The following is a 19,767-nucleotide window of genomic DNA, read 5'->3' as shown; positions in this document are numbered from 1 at the left end:
GTATGTGTGTCTATTATAGTGTGTGAGAGCTAATTTGTGCTTGAATGCACAAGAAATAGAGGCAGTGAAAACAGAAATGATTGAGTCTGTTCATCTGTTTTTATATCTGTGCACCTGTGTTTAAATGTGGATCTTAATATCTACTGTGTCCCTGTGAGCCATTTATGAGCCTCGGAGAGTGAAATTATTTTTATGTGACTGTAGACTTTAAAAGTAGTCTGTCAGTTTTAGCCTGTGACGGAGGGCAGATTGGGGGTACTTACCCCTGGCAGCGTCTTCTGTTCATGGAGGGCGCTTTGGGCCTTCAGTGCTGACTCTCTGGCACAGTATGTTAGAAAGGCACATCCTGAGCGGGCGTGGAAAGAGAGGAGAAATTTGATTAGATTTAAAAGAATTAAATAATAATAGTTGGAATTCAGATGTTTACCAATATGATATTTGGAGGATTGTAATTATTTAGTGCAAGGCATCACCCACATATTTCTATCAAGCTATGCTAAACAATTAAAAGGTTAAAGTTTCAAAACCACATTCATCATTCTTATTAAAGTGCTTTTAATAAGATGCAAAAAATAAATAAATAAATAAAAATCCTGGTGTGATCACGGTTTTCTCAAGCTGTACGTAGCAGAGGGTACGTTTTCAAAAATGTTTTTAACTTCAGTGATGTATTTTTCTCATGTGAAAGTCAACCGCAGACCTCTCTCTGCTATATTGAGATACAGTGAAATAGAAGCAACCAGGGGTAGAAAATTGTGATGAGACTAATGAGTCTCATCAGGTTGTGAAAAAACAGTTTCCACATTGATCTGTCTGTCTCTACTCATTCAGGAGATGTTTGAGAAATACTCTCTGTTAACTGCTTGTGCAAACCTATATCAAAGATCAAGAAATTTGAACTTAGACTGCAGCACAATGCAGCTTAATCAAGCTACTAACACACAGCGTTGCCCCTTCCTGACCTGTTGCTGTGCAGTCACTTGGATGAGGGAAGGTTTATACACCTTTCCTTTATGTACAAGATATACAATTTTGGCTCTTTTTTAAATACTTTCAATCACATTTGTTATACTTGCATTGCACCATACAGAGCAAACCAGGGAAAAGTATAACATTCTGCTCCATAAGCAATTCAGAAATACTTGGAGCAGAGGTACTTAAAAATAAGAGCTATAAAGATCCTTAAGAGGCTCTGTTATTGAGACCTAAATTTCAAAGTGCAATTATAACAGCATAGATACTAAAACATCAGAACGTTATTCAGTTTGGCTCCCCATGCAAAACTTTTCAATGACGCCTCTGGAAAATACAATGAAAACACATCTACTAGTATGCAATTTTACTCAATGTTATCATGCTAGAAGAGTCTCAATCCAGTCCTATTTAGTACCATGAAACACAAGTAGCATACCTGAGAAAAAAACAGTATGCACTTTAGTCTGATTCCAATTCAGTATTTACACAAAAGGGAACTGCTGATATTTAATTTTAATTGCAAAACTCCAAAACAAGCCAGCTCAAATTCAAGAAGTGAGCCAAACTTCACTGTTCCTTGAAAGCTTAAGCATCTTGAAAAAAAGTATAACCTGCCAAAAAGAGAAATTTAAAAATGCATTCTTTTCCTCACTAGGCCAATATAAAAGCCTCACTGTAGTTTTACAAGTCATTGGAATTCATATATATCCCATCTAGAGGAATGTGGCTCTCTAAAGCTAATAGCTCCACACCCTCAGAGAAAATAACATGCTGCTTCAAAAATAAGATTTTCTTTTTTTACGTAGCAACTCCATCAGATTGAATCTTGTTAATGCATGCATTAACAAGATTCATCAGCATATCTTCTGATGAATGGAAAAGTGCTTGTGTCAGTCTCATGTAAAGGAGACCAAGCAAAACTAAGTGTAAAGTGTGACACACAGCTGTAAAACCTTGAAGTTTGTTTAATTTAAACCAAAGAGGTGATGAAAATGCTTAGTCAGCCTCGACTGGAAGATTTTTTCCTCTTTCCCATTTGTGAAAGAAATTACACCCACTGCCTTTTGATAAATGATTACTATCACAGTTACTGAGTCACAAATCAGTATGCACGGTGATGAGCTGAAACTGTACCCCCACACATCTCCGGGGGCTGTTCTTTGAAGTTGGAAAATTCAGGAGGCAGAATGTAAATACATAGTTTATGGCAAATACGTCTCTGACAAAAATGTGACAGCATTCATTAAAGGTTGAGTTGTTGCTCTGTTATGTGCTTGGCAGAGCTGACAATGGGTGACCCTGTTCAGAAGAGGTTTTGCACTGAGCAGCATAATTTCCCATTACTATATGTCACACCTACTGCCAAGGATTCCCATGGGGGACTACACACAAACACACCCCTACACGCCTGCAAGCTCACACACTCACACATTCAGATGATACTCTGCATGCCTAGCAAGCATCATCCCCAAAACGTCAGCAGCACACTCTGGCACCTGGCCAAGGGACCTGCGTTTCACAACCTTCACCCACCTCCACAACTACGCAGTTACTCAAGAGGAAAAATCACCTAAATGACACTGACGAACCAGCTCGGCACACAGCAGAGCAGAAAAGTTTGGGAGCCTGGGGAAACACTTATCATCCTTTGTGTGACATTACAAAACTGTTGAGCATGAACCGAGAATGTCCAGAGGGACAAGTCCCACAAGAGACTCTTGAGGTTTGTAAGCTAAAGGTAACACTCATCTCATTTTGCTTTTACATAATTCTGAAACTTTTTTGGTAGCAAACACTGACACACGTCGCACATAAGAGATTAACATCTTTTTTTTTTGGTTTGACCCATTTTCTCTGTGATATCAATAAAAACTCTTACTATATTGTAGCTCTGCTGATTATAATTGGGTAGAATGCTTGAATGATCTAATTTGCTAATTTGTCTGTATTGTGCTGTGTTGAACCTCATTTGGCTTTTCTTCATATTTTTACCAGAATGGGTTTGATTAAACAATAAATTATTTTAAAAAATGTTTGAAATTGAAATGACTCAATGTATCTGACAAAAAATAATAATAAAAAAACAAAGATGTGTTGGGTGTAACAAACCCAGAGTCATTTAGCCTCAAAAATAATACCTAAACCTAATGTAGAGTTAGACTAAAAAGGAGAGTTGCAGTCATACCTGCTGCAACTGTTATGATTCCAGCCCTTCAGCTCTGCCTTGGCTGCGCTGATTGCTCATTGCCCTCACCTGCACTGAGCTGGTTCCTATTTAAACAGCTGCTCGTCACCAGCTCAGTGCGAGATCGTCTGTTGCCACTGTCACAGCTTTCAAGCCTTGTTGTCCCATGTTCCAAAGAGTTTTCTGGTTTCTGATCCTGCCTGTTTTTGACCACAGAGTTTTGCCTAATCCTTCTGCTGTTGAAAGTCCTGTTGCTGAACCCTGCCTGTCTCTGACCCTGCCTCCTGCCTTCTGGATTCTGGACTTCCATTGCCTGAGACCCTCCCGTGCATGACCCCGGACCGTTTCAAGACTCAGCTTCTGGTTGGTGGATTTTGTCCCTGTCGTCTGCTTGTCCCCTGAGCCCCCCCAGATCTCCCCTTGTCCATTTACCCTACCTGCCCCCGGCTGGACTCCTGACCTCTGTGGATCCCCCATCCCTGACTCCACCAGTGAGGCCACACCCTTCCACACCAATTATTTTTGTAATAAAACCTTTGGTGAAACATCCTCTTGTTGTGGCTGCGTTTTGGGTTCTGGCTGATTCTGCTTTTAACATTACAGTAACATAATTAAGTTAAGAAAATGAAATCAAGACACAGCCTGAAAATCAGTTAATCCAAGTACTGAGTGATTGTACTGCATAAATGTATGAACATAGCTCGTAAAGCTGCAGTGTGTACTGGTAAAAATAATGATAATAATAACAATAAAAAATAATTTTAAAAAGTTTTTTCATGTATTTGTCTATACAACAAATGATTGACTGATCGGTGTATTTCCATATATATATATATATATGGTTATGTACTGCAGCTTTAATTGCTGTATTAATAAATTGCTTTTGGTCTCATTTGAAATTGCAATTATTTGAGAAGCTAAATTTTTGGTCTCTTCAGCTGTAAGACTAACAGAACATTTAACAGAAATGCATGTCTAAAATAAATTTCTAAAATATCTGACTGTGTATAACTGATATATTTAATCTGCTTCATTTGGAATTAAATTTCTGAAAGAAGAAGTTTTTAAATTCTTCAGTGTTAATTTGTTAATATGTTAAACCTATTTTTTGTGTGTGTGTGTGTGTGTCATGAAACAGTATTAGTTTGTCTTTTGCTGATTCTGCTTTTTTTTTTTTTTTTAAACCAAGTGAAGTAAAACATGATGCAATCCCGCCAAAGTGAAAATGGGTTACTTTTCTTCAAGAGGCCGTTTTTCTTCACAGTTTACATGACTTATTGAACTGGACATCTTGTGCAGCACAGCTTTTAAAATCCTGACCAGCTGTATGATTTTCTCTGCTTCTTCACAGAACTGGAATCTCTCCAGGACTTTGGGAAAGGTTTGCATTCATAGGAGTGATGGTTCAGGGGACATCTGAAGCCTAGAGGAGTCAGTCACTTAGAAAGCCAGATGTTGAACAGATGAGAAGCATGAAGAGAAGGATGAGTGAAACAATGATTTTTGAGTGAAGATGACAGCTGGTAGCAGGTTAGCCTGTCAATTTAAAATTAGAAGATGACTAACTGAATTGGGAGTACATTTCTAATTTCAAATTATTACATACTATTGTGCCTAGTATGTGCATGAATACAATGCAGAACTTTAAAAGAAAATCACATCATGGTCCTAAAGTAATAAAATTTTTTAAAGATTGGCGTTTCAAATTGCTTTTCTCTAATATTCAGTTGACACCATTAAAAAACGTTTGAACCACCTTTTCAAAACTCAAATTAAGCTAACATTGACCGAAGATTATAGAAAGAGGTTTTCTGAATTAATTGGGGAAAAGAAATACAAGAGGAGGATTTCATAGATGAGGTTTTGAAATGAAGGCTAAGCTCTGGTGGTGGTTTGGCAGTCAGACTCATAACTTCCTGTGATGAGCAGGTTAAGTGGGGTGAAAATAATACTTTGGTAATCAAATACAATTTACCACACCATAATTTAAGCAAGGGACAAAAGTTCAACCAATTGTATGTAAGGGAAATGGGAAAGTAAACCCTGTGAACTGGTTCAAAGAAAAAGCAAGGAAGGTGAAATTAGTCTCTGCACTTGCAAGAAACATTTTGGGTAATTACTTTAAGAACTTTTTTTCTGACAATAAAGCCTTTTTGAACAACTTGTTTTGAAATGGAAATAAGCTTGTGTTAACAGCTGTGTGAGTACAACTGTGTGAGTACAGGCATGAAAAGTGATTTTGTTTGTTTGTTTTAAGAAAAAAAAACCTTATCTACTAATTGAAATAACATCTTAACAAATGTGGTGAAAACCTCAGTTTACTAACAGGAACTTCTTGCAAAATATGTCATTTATTTTCCCTTAGTATTTATCAATGTCTAATTAATGTATTTATTTTTTTTGCAGAACAAAAATTTACATTAAAACTGTCTTATAGAAATTACACAAAATAAACAAGTGGATGCTATTGCATGTGAAAAGCAAAGAGACAAATATGTTAGGACTCATCCAGCACTACCCGCATCTGACTTGGCCACACTATTACCAGCCATCGCTCCATCTCTCCGTTGTTCCATCTATCGACTTTTGAAGCGGCCTGTTCACAGCCGTTAGTTGTCTGCTTCCCTCACAGCCTCCTTTCTAATGATCAAAGAGGTCATCTGTAGACTTAAGCTCCACCTGTCACTCAGCTTACACAGTCTGTCAGTCATTTACCAGCACTTCGTCTACAACGCCCCTGTTGTAGAGAAAGCCCAATACAAGCATCGCGCTGTGGCTCAGCTGTATTTATTGAATTAGAATTTATTCCTCAAATTCAAAGCAAAGCAAAAAAAGCTGAAGAAACACTTTCAAATATTTGTTTCCAAATCACCTTTCTGCTGTGGTTTACTTTTGAAAACCCAATCCCCAAAATGCTTGCTTTCCAGCAGTTTGACTGACTATTTTTAGTCAATTACACTGAGTAGACCAACCAAGGAGAGGAGAATGGATGAGGATATTTAAGAACTCTTTGTATCTCTTACTCCTGGCTGTGTGGCACAGCTCTTAGTCCCCCCTCTCAGCATCAGAGAAGGATTGATAGATAATGCTACTCAAGCAAAAGATTTGCCCCCCACTAACATTCAGCATGTCTGAACAATGCATGCACTCTGGCACTGACACTAAGTATTATGATAATGTATGGCTCAGCAAAATGATAGATGTTAAACAGCTCGACCTGGCTGCACCACGCACTGATGAGCACCATACACGGCGATAGTGCCAAGTCATCCCACGCACTGCATAAGGCTCCCCAAAGGCACGCAAACTATCAAATCAACATTAGAGGAAACTGTGTAGCAACTGCGGGAGAGGACATGCCTATCTTTTAAATAAATCTAAAAGCACTGTTAGTCATCTCTGCTCAAATGTCCAGGACGACGTGAAATGTAGAATTCCCCAGATATTCGCACAATTCCCCAGAGCTTCCCAACAGAGACAAAGTAAGGATTTGCAGAGCACAAAACATCTGTTCAGATTGTTGCAGCACTAGTCACATGAATTAGTCATAAGGAAACATGGCATGTTCCAATCTGGCCTTAAATCCATAATTATGGTGCAGTTTTGTGTCACAGCACCCGGGCAGTGAAGAAAAGTAGAGCCGCAAATCACCCATTGGGAACGGTTTACTAACTGACACCTGCAGGCATACCTATCACTTACTGGAAATAAAGTCAAAGCTTTATTCAGTACAAGCTGCAATTTCAAGGTAGGTGTCTGAATGCAGAGAGCAAAGTCATTATGAAGTTTTTAATTTAAGGGATCACAAAAATAAACCAATTATCTAAATTTAGTACTTTATTACCCTGAAGTCAAATATATGCATGTTAGACATTAGCACATTATGCCAATATCTTCTACAACACATTATACAAATGAGACACTGAAATTAAACTTGTCATTAAATCAAATTGGAAAATTAAAGACTATTTTACAGGGTTTTTTGTGTGTGGTTGGGTCTTACAAATGAGTAATCTATTAGCAACACAACATGCGGCAGAAAATGGGCAGGTTTCAAAATTAACCAACAAAAAGTACTGAATATCATTTCTATAAGTGAGATTGAAATTTAATGCCAAACAGAAGCTTCAGAATAAGCATTTAGAAACAATATAGGAAACAAAACAGTCATATCTAATTTCACAATGAATCTCATCTGGAAAAAAGTACTTTGTCTAATTTCTTTTGTGCTTTCCTGATTCTTTGTGATTTTCCTTCCAAGCAGTCAGACTTTCTTATAATCTTTTAAAGTTGATCCTGAGTTAATTTGTTGTCTTGCTGTGGCACATTTTGCTATAAAAAAAAAATAATAAACAGGAATTTTACACAGTGAAAGGGTTCTAATAAAACTTATGTAGAACTTCTTTCACAAGGAAAATGTTTTTAGTGAAACTTTAACCAAAAACTGAATGTCAACAGAGATCTGAAGAATTATTGAAAACTGGAGATTCAAATGAAAGTTTTATGAAATGAAAGTGAAAATTTTATTTGAACATGTTAAAACAGAGTTATATCTTCCATTCACTGTTAAGATAAAATGTTATGTTATGTTATGTTATGTTATGTTATGTTATGTTATGTTATGTTATGTTATGTTATGTTATGTTATGCTTCCCAGAAGCCTGGGACACTTAGGTGCATTTATGCTGGCTGAATGAACTCAGTAAACCCAGGGGAGCTCATAATGTTGGGGAAGCCATAATCCAAATGGGAGAAAATAAAATGAGTGTGGGATGTTATGTTTTTTAGCCAAAGTATTTTTTTCTTTTTTCCAGCTCTCTCAGATAAGTTCAATTGAACATTGTGCCAGGTTCATAAATTGTTTACTGTCATGCTTCCTCTATGTAATTTATTTCTTTCTCTTTCTTTAGCTTTTCCTTCTTTTTTGTCTTTCTGTTGATTCATCAAAAATGAAGCTTAAAAGTTAAGAATCAACTATACCTGGTTCTTCTTTTTCAGTGTCGTACTGCTACATTTCAGTTTTGATGAATCACACATTGACACAGCAGGCGTTTCGGACGTGGTTTGGATGAAGGGCCAGTAACAAAAACTAATCCCTATAATGCATGGGTGACATCTTATTAAAAACACATGCTTATGTTGCCCAAGTACTTTTGAATGTCACACAGGATGGAGCAGGCATGACACATACATCAGGGTGGCCTTGGCGGAGGATGATTTGAACGTACACACAGTTTGGCTTTGGAACAAGATGACCCTTCCTGTGGCGACTATCCTCAGGACTGTTGACATTCAGAGACGGTTGAGGATGTCCGCAAACAACATGAACACTAGGAATATTGTTTTAATCGCTCGTCCAGGGTGCCGAAACGAAACAGTGGGATGATGAGGGGCAGGTCAAGCAACAGCGGCTGATGGCTGGAGGAACAGGTGGTGCATGGATGTCTTGAGGGATGCAGACACTGAGCAGCAAGACTTAACACCGCGCTCGTTCCTCCCACAAAGGGCTTTGAATTGTGTTAAGCAATGAGATCATGAACTGCATCCCCTGTCTCACTTATTACATTTACATTTACAAGCTTGTGAAACAATATTCAGCTCATAATTTATTTCCATTATATATCTTCAGATGTATATTTTAATATTTAAAGTGGTCAATTAACATATGTGTGTAAGTGTGTGACAGAGATTAGAGTTATATCCAGCAGGGCATAACTGAATATTAAAGTGGGGTAAATATTTTAAATTATGCAAACTGATCCAAACTAACAAAGATTATTATTATTATTATTATTATTATTATTATTATTATTATTATTATTATTATTATACATTGCTTTTAGTTTGCAGAGCTCAATCAAAATCTAAGAAAAACTTAAGAGATTCAAAGTTTATGAATATACTGTACATATTCTTAAGCAAACTTCGGACTATTCTTTAAGTTTAAGGTTTTTTTGTTTTGATTTTGTTTCGGTTATTTTATGACTTCCACGTTTTTTTCTTCACCCGACCCGCTTGCTCCCATTTATTTTTATCACAAGCATATCATTAGATCATTGATCGATCCCTGATGATCCGTGTCCTGTCTGACTAATTACTGAGCGAGCGCGGAGCCCGATCGTTTTGGACAATAAAGGTGCCGGTTGAAAGGGTGTGTGAATTTGTACGGAGCAAGCCAAAAGACGATGCACGCTGGATCTCAGCCTCCACTATTATCACGCATTGTACTTCCTGACTGCATAGCCGCCCACGGAGCACCATTACAACACAGCTGCCATGTAAATAGTATTTTCACACAGTTAATGACATCCGAAAAGTAAGGCAGCCTATCAGCCCGCTAAAAGGTCAGAGCTGCATGCCAGCACCACCTTAATCACAGAGGCTGATTGCCTGATAATGGTTTGCATTTTCCGCTCCCGTGAAAGCATTTATTTCTATTTGACAATGGGCACCAAATGCCCTTTTTTTTCTGAAGTTATAGAGAAATGCGGCTGCAAAATAGCAGCATCCCGTGTACTTGCCCGTCCACTGTCCCGCCCCCTTCACTGGCCTCACCAGGAGCTTCAGCACATGAGAGTCAATGTAAACACACACAAAGGCGTTTTCAGCTGTAGTATTCACGTGGACTCGCTGGACGCCGTAACAATTAACACTCCACTTCCCACTTTCCACGTGTTGTCTGTCCCTCAAGCACATCTATATAGATCTGTACATATAAGTGGGACAGACAACATATATCTATATACTTTCCTAACCGACTGCTCCACTACTGAGTCGGGGCATTTTTAATTTCTTCTACGGCTGCCTCTCTACGTATTTGCACTTTCTGTCTCTTATGTGTGCTGTATCTCTCCAAGGAATCGTAAAAGTAAGGAGGGCAAAGCAACCAACCTTTATGCATTCCCGTAAACCTGTCTTTCAGTACAGTGAGTTCATATATCTTTCCGAATTCCTCAAACAGGGGTTTCAGGTCTTTTTCCTCCAGGTTTCTGGGAATCTGCCCGATGAAAAGCTTGATGGCGTCGTGGTCCTTCATTGGAATGGTGTTCTGGCCGATGGTAAGCCCGTTCATCCTGCCGGCGCTGTTCGTGGTGCTGAATCCATTCTCCTGCTGCACTCCGTTTGCAGTGACTGTAGCCATCTTTCCTCAATGGGCCGGCGGGCTACTCTCTCTCTCTCTCTCTCTCTCTCTCTCTCTCTCTCTCTCTCTCTCTCTCTCTCTATGTAGTCAACTGCACAGTGTCACAGTGCACACCCCCCTCCCTTTCTTTATATCTTCCTCTCTTCCCACTCCTCCTCCGGTTCGTCTCGCTGCTTTTCTTCCTTTTCTTTTCTTTTTTTTTTAAATACAGCCTATAAGCCCCGTCGTTTGGAGTTAGTGGTGTTTACTTCATCGTGTGCTTTAAAACGAATTTCCATTTTCGGGTCGCCCCAACCCCCTTCCTCTCCCAACCCACACACACGCTCACAGAGTGCCACTGTGTCCCGTAAGAACAGTTCATAGTTTATGAACAGACCACGCCCCCTCGCTGATTTACATCATGAGTTTGGTCCAGACGAATGGAAGAGGAGGATGCCTGTGCATGGCTCCCAGAAGGCAGCGTTACAATGCAAACATTTGTGCAAAGTGAAATCCGTGGGATATTTAGAGTGTGTCGCAAAAGTAGCACGCTATTTGTGAATGTTTCCACATTTTGCGACGTAGCAATTCCTAATAGTGTATTTTATTGAGATTAAGGTATGTGTGTGTGTGTGTGTGCGTGCGTGCGTGTGTGTGTGTGTGTGTGTGTGTGTGTGTGTGTGTGTGTGCGGGGGTGTGTGCACATTCTCTTTGAAAAGTTTCAAAAGCAGAGTCAAATACAGCAGTTTGAAATTAATTCTGCTGAAACCCTGGAGCTGCTGTTTGTCACTGTCCGTGGTGCTGAAGCCACACTGCTCTTCATAGACCGTGAAATAGATTGTTGGAGCAACAATTTCAACTGTACATGTTTGCTCTGCAGATTCTTCAAACCCTCCATCTGTCTGCTGTGCACATTTTTATTTATTTATTTATTTATCTTTGGTCCTTTTCCTCACAAGCAATCACACAATGATGCAGTCAGTGCCACTCTTCAGAGCGGGTTTGTTTTTTTATGCAGGGGAGCGTGTGGCCTACTCGTATCTTCTAATCTCCACAGTGCACAGAAAGCTCTAATTAATGCAGATGGGAATGCAACATCAATACCAGACAAGTCTAGCTTATTCTGATAGCAATAAACATGCCTGATATGACTGTCGTTTCTGTGGATCTTCTTATGTATCAATTATTGATTTGTGTGTGGCAAGTTTGCTATAAACATGTGAAAACACGGCCTATTGCAAGTGTCTGGAATACTTAGAAGTGCCCTTTGGAGTGCTTGAGAGATTCTTCCGCATCTCAGCAGTGCTGATCTGCACCTGGGCCTGACCTTCAATCTGTATGTGGAATTTGGCAAGTGAGAATTTTTTATTTTATTTATTTCTGATATTTTCAGAGGATTAGAAATGCTTGCTCACTGAGGTGCATTCACAAAGCAGACCTGACCTCTGCTAGGTTTAAAGTAAATGAGTACAAAAAAGATGTAATTAAATAGTAATGATCAGTTTGTTCCACCACCTTTTCTAATTAGAGCAATGAGGCAGCCTCTAAAGGAGATAAATTGATGATCTATCTATCTATGGGGCACATTTTCTGAAAAAAAGGAAAGATAATAATCAACCAAATAATGTACAGGTGCTTACAAGTGTGAGATTTTGAGTGGATTCATTCCAGTGGCAGGTGTTTCTGAAAATGTTTCTGAGGACCTTACTTGGTCACTTGGCAATAGGGAAGTATGTTTTGATGGATGGCAGGCAGTGAGCTGTACGGGACTTTCACTCCTGATGTTTGTCAGAGAAAACCAGTCTTTTGGGGACGATTGTGTTTGGAGAAGAACATTAACATCTGGTACGGGACTTTCTTCGTTCACAATATTTATTTATTTCCTGTTTGTTCACGTCTTTGTTCTCCTCAAAAACATAATGGAGCTTTTTTTCCCTCCCGTAATACAACAGGTTTCCCTTGGCAAAACCATCAGGGCCACAATTTCCCAGAAACACATAGCTAATTTAACTTAAGTGCCAGTTTATTAGCTTTGTGATTTTGATGTTCTGTTTCTGTCTTTTCTCTGGAAAATAGTTTCCCTGCACAGCTGTGCAGACTGTGAACTGCCTAGTAGAAAGAAATGCAGGTACTGCATGATCTGTCTAGTTATGCCCATGTGTATGCAGCCTATTTGTGCACACACAGGCAAGCACACCTAATCTAAAATGTTGACAAGGTTCTTCTTCCTGTCTGTGCCAACCTCAGCACCTAGATGAGGTCGCACAGGACACATCTCCTGATTGCGCTTCTTTTCAACAGAAGAGTAGCCAGAATTACTCAAGGCTTTTGTCAAGTGGAGGCGCACATACAAATAGAAGCCACATAGATGAAGAAGAAATACCTTAGGAATCTTGAAATCCTGGAAACATATATCACTCTAATCTTTCTATTATTTCATGATATGAACTACATTTTCACATTAAAAATCACTGCCCTACCTGAGACGGAGACTGGAGTAAGGTGTGAACATGTTAAATGTGTCAAAAACAATTTCCAGACTATTGCAAAAAATTATTTACCCCGGGGAATTTACATAGTGGAACTCCAATTTTCCACACCTGAGTGAATGCCATTTCAGGTTTTATTACCCAAATTTTTCATACCACTGTCAAGGTGACTTGTTGGAATGTCACAGACACACCACTTGAAGCTGCTTCAAAAAATATAGTTCCCTGAAAAAGCCAATCAGTGACATAAGTCATGCATTGTGCAATAACAGTAAGGTGTCATGCACAATTCCTTTATACTGTCAGTTCATTATCCCATTAAACTAGAAAGATGGAGACTCCAAAGTTCAGCGTTGTCATGCATGAACATTTTTCCTTGTCTGTTTTTCACAACATAAGTCCAAAAGGAGAGCAGGCATTGATATTCACGGCACAGCCAGCTTGAGGTGCGACAGTATTTTTGTGAATCTGTGAGTGTATATGGAAATACTGGAGCTGCCTCAAACCTCAACTGCAGTCTTTGCCTGAGGGAGGGGTACATTTGTTCCCCCCAAGACACTCACACACACAAAGTCGGTCGCACACACTCTGAAAGATAAAGAACCACTCACTCAGAAGCCATAATTTTCTCTTAAAAACACAATTTCTCGCCAGTTCATTTGTTTCAGTGCTGCAGGGAAAAGGCAGACGTGATTGCTGAACAATGTTCCGACATTGTTTTGGTTAAATTAAGTTGTGCTCATTTTTATTTTGAAAAGGTAAATTACACGTCTTTCTTTATTCCCTTTATGTTTTGTGTACCATGTGCGCTGCTCTCGTTGTGCTGTGGAAAGATAAGCAGGCGCCTTGCTGCATGTTTAAGTTTAGCACTGACGCAAAGTGGGGAATAAATAAGAGAAAAACAAATAAGAGGTCACAGTGAGTCATCTGCTTTCTGAAAACTAATGAATCCGGCAATCCTCTGTATGGGCCTCCCCTGAGTACTGTCCCACCAGTTTTACTTGCTGCATATAAATGCAGCATTTTGCTTTTTGTTAGTAGTTGACTCTGAATATTTCCACTGTATATTCAATATGTGTGGGCTGGGAATATGATTTATAGCCAAAACTTTTCAAAAGTTTCACAAGTATACAAAAAAATGGACGAATTTCCTAAAGTTTTCTTAGGTGTTGTGATAAAATTAATTGGTTTTCTTCAAACAAAGCACAGGTAGATTACCTGGAATATGTAACATGTGACAAATGTGTACTAACTGTGTAAAGTGATTTCACATGTGAAAGGTTTTTCAAAATCCTTTTCACCTGTTACTGCACAGCAAAAAATTTAAACTTGAACTTGTTCCACATGGAGCTTCGTTACCAAAAATATGGGAAATTCTTTTTACGTGTATAACCTTTCACCTTTGTATGGTTTTCCCACATTTCTTTTTCATTATTTCATGTCACAATTTTTACAAGTGAAACACAGTAAAAAAATATCTAAAATATGAAAAGTTTTATTAGCTGTTTCTATTATTAGTACATATGAAACATTGTAAAGTGAATTTTACAAGTGCAGCACTTTCTACACGTTACACAAATTGTTACATAATATAATTTCCACGTCAATCACATGAGAAAACCCTAAAACTGTGAAATCTAGCTCACTTGTTTTTTTTTTATTACTGATAAAAATGTAATAAAGTCAGACACATAAGGCAGCTATGGCACTATTAATAACAATATTAAAACAATTTTGAGAAAAATACGTATTGGCACACAAAGTGCAATCTCAGGACAAAGTAAGAGTCCAAATTTGAAGAAATGTTTGCAGCCCATCTTGTGCCATTTACAATGTTTTATCAAAGGTCATTGAAGAAAGATGGTCTGTCCAAAACTCATGCATGCTCCTTTGCACAGTGGAGATAAATTTCAAGAAAAAAAAGGAGTTGTCAGGCAACCAGAAGGTTGTGAGTTTGTTTCTGGCTTTCCCCACAACATAAGAAAGCTTCTTGGCGTAAGGCTTGCATAGTGTGTATGAATGTGTTTTTGAGTAAAGATATGTCAATGACAATTCTACTTTTAAAGCGAGCTGAGTGGTGCTATGACACACTACAATGTCAGTCCATTTTACAGTTTGATAAGTAATTGCATGGGCTTCGCATGGGCATCATATGCAATTGCCTGGGTTTGACATGAGATTTCTACATTTTTCTAACATGGTTACTACATCTTAATTTTCTAGAGATGAAAAAATAGATTATATTGAACATTAAAAATCTTTAATTCAGCTTAAGATGAAAATAACCATAAATAAATGCAAAGTTGAAGATTTTTTTTTATAGGTTTTGTGAACCCATGACATACTGTGCTACAATTTTGTGACTTAATAATGCTGACTTGCTGACATGCTGACATGCTGCATGCGCGCATTATTTTGAGTCTGGTGTTCAGGGGTAAATATGAGCACATTTAGCCTTCCCTCTCACTCCCCTTCCCTCTGGATGTTGTTGCAATAGTCATGTCCCTTTTCTGTCAACCCAGATTTCTCCTATATGGATTAAAGGTACCTGCGGCTGCCTGGGCACATAATCTGTAACGCAAGTCTGTATAATTCATTTATAAACTCATACACATCTAATCATACATTTACTCACTTTTAGCATACTTAAGTTTTGGATTTTCCTTTACTTCAAATAAACATCAATGGATGGATGTTTACATTTTAGAATGATATTTTAATGCTTTTGGAACCAAAAATAATGTTTGAGTTCAGTTTCAGTGTCAAAGCATTGCTTAGGTAGAAATGACTTCAGTATGAGTAGAATTAACTAAATTCAGATTCATTTTTTCAGCCTATGATGAGAGTTATGGAGTCATGAGGAAAAACACATAGAAGTTACATTTTGTACATATTCTTTCTTATTGCATTCACAACATAAGCACATAGCTCTTTTTTCAATTAAAATTATTACTCGAAACAACTTGCTCTGCAGTACACAACACTTTCTCTCCTGCATCATTCCATACTGAGAAAATATTAAAAATCTTTTTAATTTAACAGTAAGACTGACTATGTTTACAGGGAAATTCTTCAGCTTGTGTGATATCTGTGGTGATAAAACTATTATGTGATGGTCAAGAAAACAATGAAGAATAATTTACATGTGAAGCAATAAAACAGTCCAGGTTGCCCAGTGAAATTTTTCCAAACTTGCCATGAAATCACGATGTTGGCATCGTCCTGGACGTCATGGAGACCAGTTTCCCAGTTCTACAGGATTTCATCCATCCATCCATCCATCCATCTTCTTCCGCTTATCCGAGGTCGGGTCGCGGGGGTAGCAGCTTCAGAAGGGAGGCCCAGACTTCCCTCTCCCCAGCCACTTCTTCTAGCTCCTCCGGGGGAATCCCGAGGCGTTCCCAGGCCAGCCGAGAGACATAGTCCCTCCAGCGTGTCCTGGGTCTTCCCCGGGGCCTCCTCCCGGTGGGACGTGCCCGGAACACCTCACCAGGGAGGCGTCCAGGAGGCATCCTGACCAGATGCCCAAGCCACCTCAACTGGCTCCTCTCGATGTGAAGGAGCAGCGGCTCTACTCTGAGTCCCTCCCGGATGACTGAGCTTCTCACCCTATCTCTAAGGGAGAGCCCAGCCACCCTACGGAGAAAACCCATTTCGGCCGCTTGTATCCGCGATCTCGTTCTTTCGGTCATGACCCAAAGCTCATGACCATAGATGAGGGTGGGAACGTAGATCGACCGGTAAATCGAGAGCTTCGCTTTTTGGCTCAGCTCTCTCTTCACCACGACGGACCGGTACAGCGCCCGCTTGACAGCAGACGCTGCGCCAATCCGCCTGTCGATCTCCCGCTCCCTTCTTCCCCCATTCGTGAACAAGATCCCGAGATACTTAAACTCCTCCACTTGGGGCAGGACACCCCCCCTGACCCGGAGAAGGCACTCTACCCTTTTCCGGCTCAAGACCATGGCCTCGGATTTGGAGGCACTGATCCCCATCCCGGCCGCTTCACACTCGGCTGCGAACCGATCCAGCGAGAGCTGCAGATCACGATCTGATGAAGCCAAAAGGACCACATCGTCTGCAAAAAGTAGAGATGAGATCCTAAGGCCACCAAATCGGACCCTCTCAACACCTTGGCTGCGCCTAGAAATTCTGTCCATGAAAGTGATGAACAGAATCGGTGACAAAGGGCAGCCCTGGCGGAGTCCAACTCTCACCGGAAACGAGTCCGACTTACTGCCGGCAATGCGGACCAGACTCTGACACTGGTCATACAGGGACCTGACAGCCCGTATCAAAGGGCCCGGTACCCCATACTCCCGGAGAACCCCCCACAGGGCTCCCCGAGGGACACGGTCGAACGCCTTCTCCAAGTCCACAAAACACATGTAGACTGGTTGGGCGAACTCCCATGCACCCTCCAGGACCCTGCTGAGGGTGTAGAGCTGGTCCAGTGTTCCACGACCAGGACGAAAACCACACTGCTCTTCCTGAATCCGAGGTTCGACTATCCGACGGACCCTCCTCTCCAGGACCCCTGAATAGACCTTGCCAGGGAGGCTTAAGAGTGTGACCCCTCTATAATTGGAGCACACCCTCCGGTCCCCCTTTTTGAACAGGGGGACCACCACCCCAGTCTGCCAGTCCAGGGGAACTGCCCCCGATGTCCATGCGATATTGCAGAGTCGCGTCAACCAACACAACCCTACAACATCCAGAGCCTTAAGGAACTCCGGGCGGATCTCATCCACCCCCGGGGCCTTGCCACCGAGGAGCTTTTTAACCACCTCGGCGACCTCGCCCCCAGAGATTGGAGAGCCCAACCCAGAGTCCCCAGGCTCTGCTTCCTCAGTGGAAGGCATGTTGGTGGGATTGAGGAGGTCTTCGAAGTACTCTGCCCACCGGCCCACAACGTCCCGAGTAGAGGTCAGCAGCACACCATCCCCACTATAAACAGTGTTGGTGCTGCACCGCTTCCCCCCCCTGAGACGCCGGATGGCGGACCAGAATCGCCTCGAAGCCGTGCGGAAGTCTTTCTCCATGGCCTCTCCAAACTCCTCCCACGCCCGAGTTTTTGCCTCGCAAACCGCCCGAGCCGCATGCCGCTTCGCCCGCCGGTACCCATCAGCTGCTTCCGGAGTCCCACAGGCCAAAAAGGCTCGATAGGACTCCTTCTTCAGCCTGACGGCATCCCTCACCGAAGGTGTCCACCAACGGGTTCGAGGGTTGCCGCCGCGACAGGCACCGACAACCTTGCGGCCACAGCTCCGATCGGCCGCCTCGACAATGGAGGCACGGAACACGGTCCACTCAGACTCCATGTCCCCCACCTCCCCCGGGACGTGTTCGAAGTTTTGCCGGAGATGGGAGTTAAAGCTCCGTCTCACAGGGGATTCCGCCAGACGTTCCCAGCAGACCCTCACAACACGTTTGGGCCTGCCAGGTCTGACCGGCTTTCGCCCCCACCACCGGAGCCAACTCACCACCAGGTAGTGGTCAGTGGACAGCTCCGCACCTCTCTTCACCCGAGTGTCCAAGACATACGGCCGCAGATCCGATGAAACGATGACAAAGTCGATCATCGAACTGCGGCCTAGGGTGTCCTGGTGCCAAGTGCACATATGGACACCCTTATGCTTGAACATGGTGTTCGTTATGGACAATCCATGGCGAGCACAGAAGTCCAGCAACAGAACACCGCTCGAGTTCAGGTCGGGTGGGCCGTTCCTCCCAACCACGCCCCTCCAGGTCTCACTGTCGTTGCCCACGTGAGCGTTGAAGTCCCCCAGCAGAACAAGGGAGTCCCCAGGAGGAGCACTCTCCAGTACCCCCTCTAAGGACTCCAAAAAGGGTGGGTAATCTGAACTGTCGTTCGGCCCGTAAGCACAAACGACAGTCAGAACCCGTCCCCCCACCCGTAGGCGGAGGGATGCTACCCTCTCATTCACCGGGGTAAACCCCAACGTACAGGCGCCGAGATGGGGAGCAACAAGTATGCCCACTCCTGCCCGACGTCTCTCTCCCTGGGCAACTCCAGAGTGGAAGTATGTCCAGCCCCTCTCAAGGAGACTGGTTCCAGAACCAGAGCCATGCGTCGAGGTGAGACCGACTATTTCTAGCCGGAACCTCTCGACCTCACGCACTAGCTCCGGCTCCTTCCCCACCAGAGAGGTGACATTCCACGTCCCAAGAGCCAGTTTCTGCAACCGAGGATCGGACCGCCAGGGTCCCCTCCCTTGGCCGCCACCCATCACACAGTGCACCCGACCCCTTTGGCCCCTCCCACGGGTGGTAGGCCCATGGGAGGGGTCTACAGGATTTGCTAAAAGGAATTTTAAAAAATCTTTATCTGCAACAAGTTTCTGCTGGATACATTCAAGACTTTATTTTCTATTGCGGATTGCTTTCTTAGATGCAAATAAGCCACAGATTTACTCTTTGAGTTCAGAAAGATAAATCCCCTAGCTCATCTTTCATTAACATTTACAATAAGCTTCTTTCCATTAAGAAAGTTTTTGTCTTTTTAAGATGAAGTCAGTAAAGATGCTGAACCTTTAAGGTGTCAGAAATCTCTGCACTGACTATTATTACCAAAGAAAACCAAGGATAATGGACTATCTGCATGCATGTGGAGAACACTGTTATCTCAATGCATTTAACCAAAAAGCCTGAACTAAAATAACCAGTTGTGCGTGTAACCATGAACTAAATGTCCTTCATTTGTATGAATAGGCACTCAAAGATTCAACATGCCTCTCATTTATAGACTGGGCAAAGACAACATAATGACTAAAGTGCAAAGGTTATTGTTATTTCAGCAGCTTGCAGGGAGAGAAGATTTAAGAGCTGTAGTCAGAAGTGTCTTTAATACAAACACCCCTTTGAGCTTGCCATTACCAACAGTACCATCAGCAAAATGTCAGCAGTGTATGAAAACATTAAAAGTGATATTGCCATTTCAATTTGCAGTAGCACACACTGGCAGATGTTTTGGATAT

At 41.5% G+C, this 19,767-nt stretch overlaps 1 protein-coding gene across 9 annotated transcripts in view; it reads right to left on the bottom strand.

The window, feature by feature from the left end:
- Nucleotides 1–10,608, bottom strand: part of celf6 (CUGBP Elav-like family member 6) — a 159,752-nt gene extending 149,144 nt beyond the window's left edge. For 5 of the 9 annotated variants that reach the window (XR_003595198.1, XM_028015080.1, XM_028015082.1 and 2 more), the window contains exons 1-2: nucleotides 10,052–10,606; nucleotides 264–346 (exon numbers count right to left, since the gene is read on the bottom strand). Coding sequence is in view for 8 of the 9 variants with exons in the window: in XM_028015080.1 (XP_027870881.1) it covers nucleotides 264–346; nucleotides 10,052–10,301 (333 nt within the window). In the remaining variant the exon portion in view is untranslated. Of the gene's footprint in view, nucleotides 1–263; nucleotides 347–10,051 lie in introns of all 9 variants that reach the window. The other 4 variants (XM_028015081.1, XM_028015084.1, XM_028015086.1 and 1 more) reach the window with 3 other exon arrangements.
- Nucleotides 10,609–19,767: the final 9,159 nt, after the last annotated feature.

Source organism: Xiphophorus couchianus, chromosome 4 (genome assembly GCF_001444195.1).
Source record: "Xiphophorus couchianus chromosome 4, X_couchianus-1.0, whole genome shotgun sequence".
Taxonomy (NCBI): Eukaryota; Metazoa; Chordata; class Actinopteri; order Cyprinodontiformes; family Poeciliidae; genus Xiphophorus; species Xiphophorus couchianus.
Note: the sequence above shows the minus strand (reverse complement) of the source record. Positions and strands in the feature narration are given on the sequence as shown.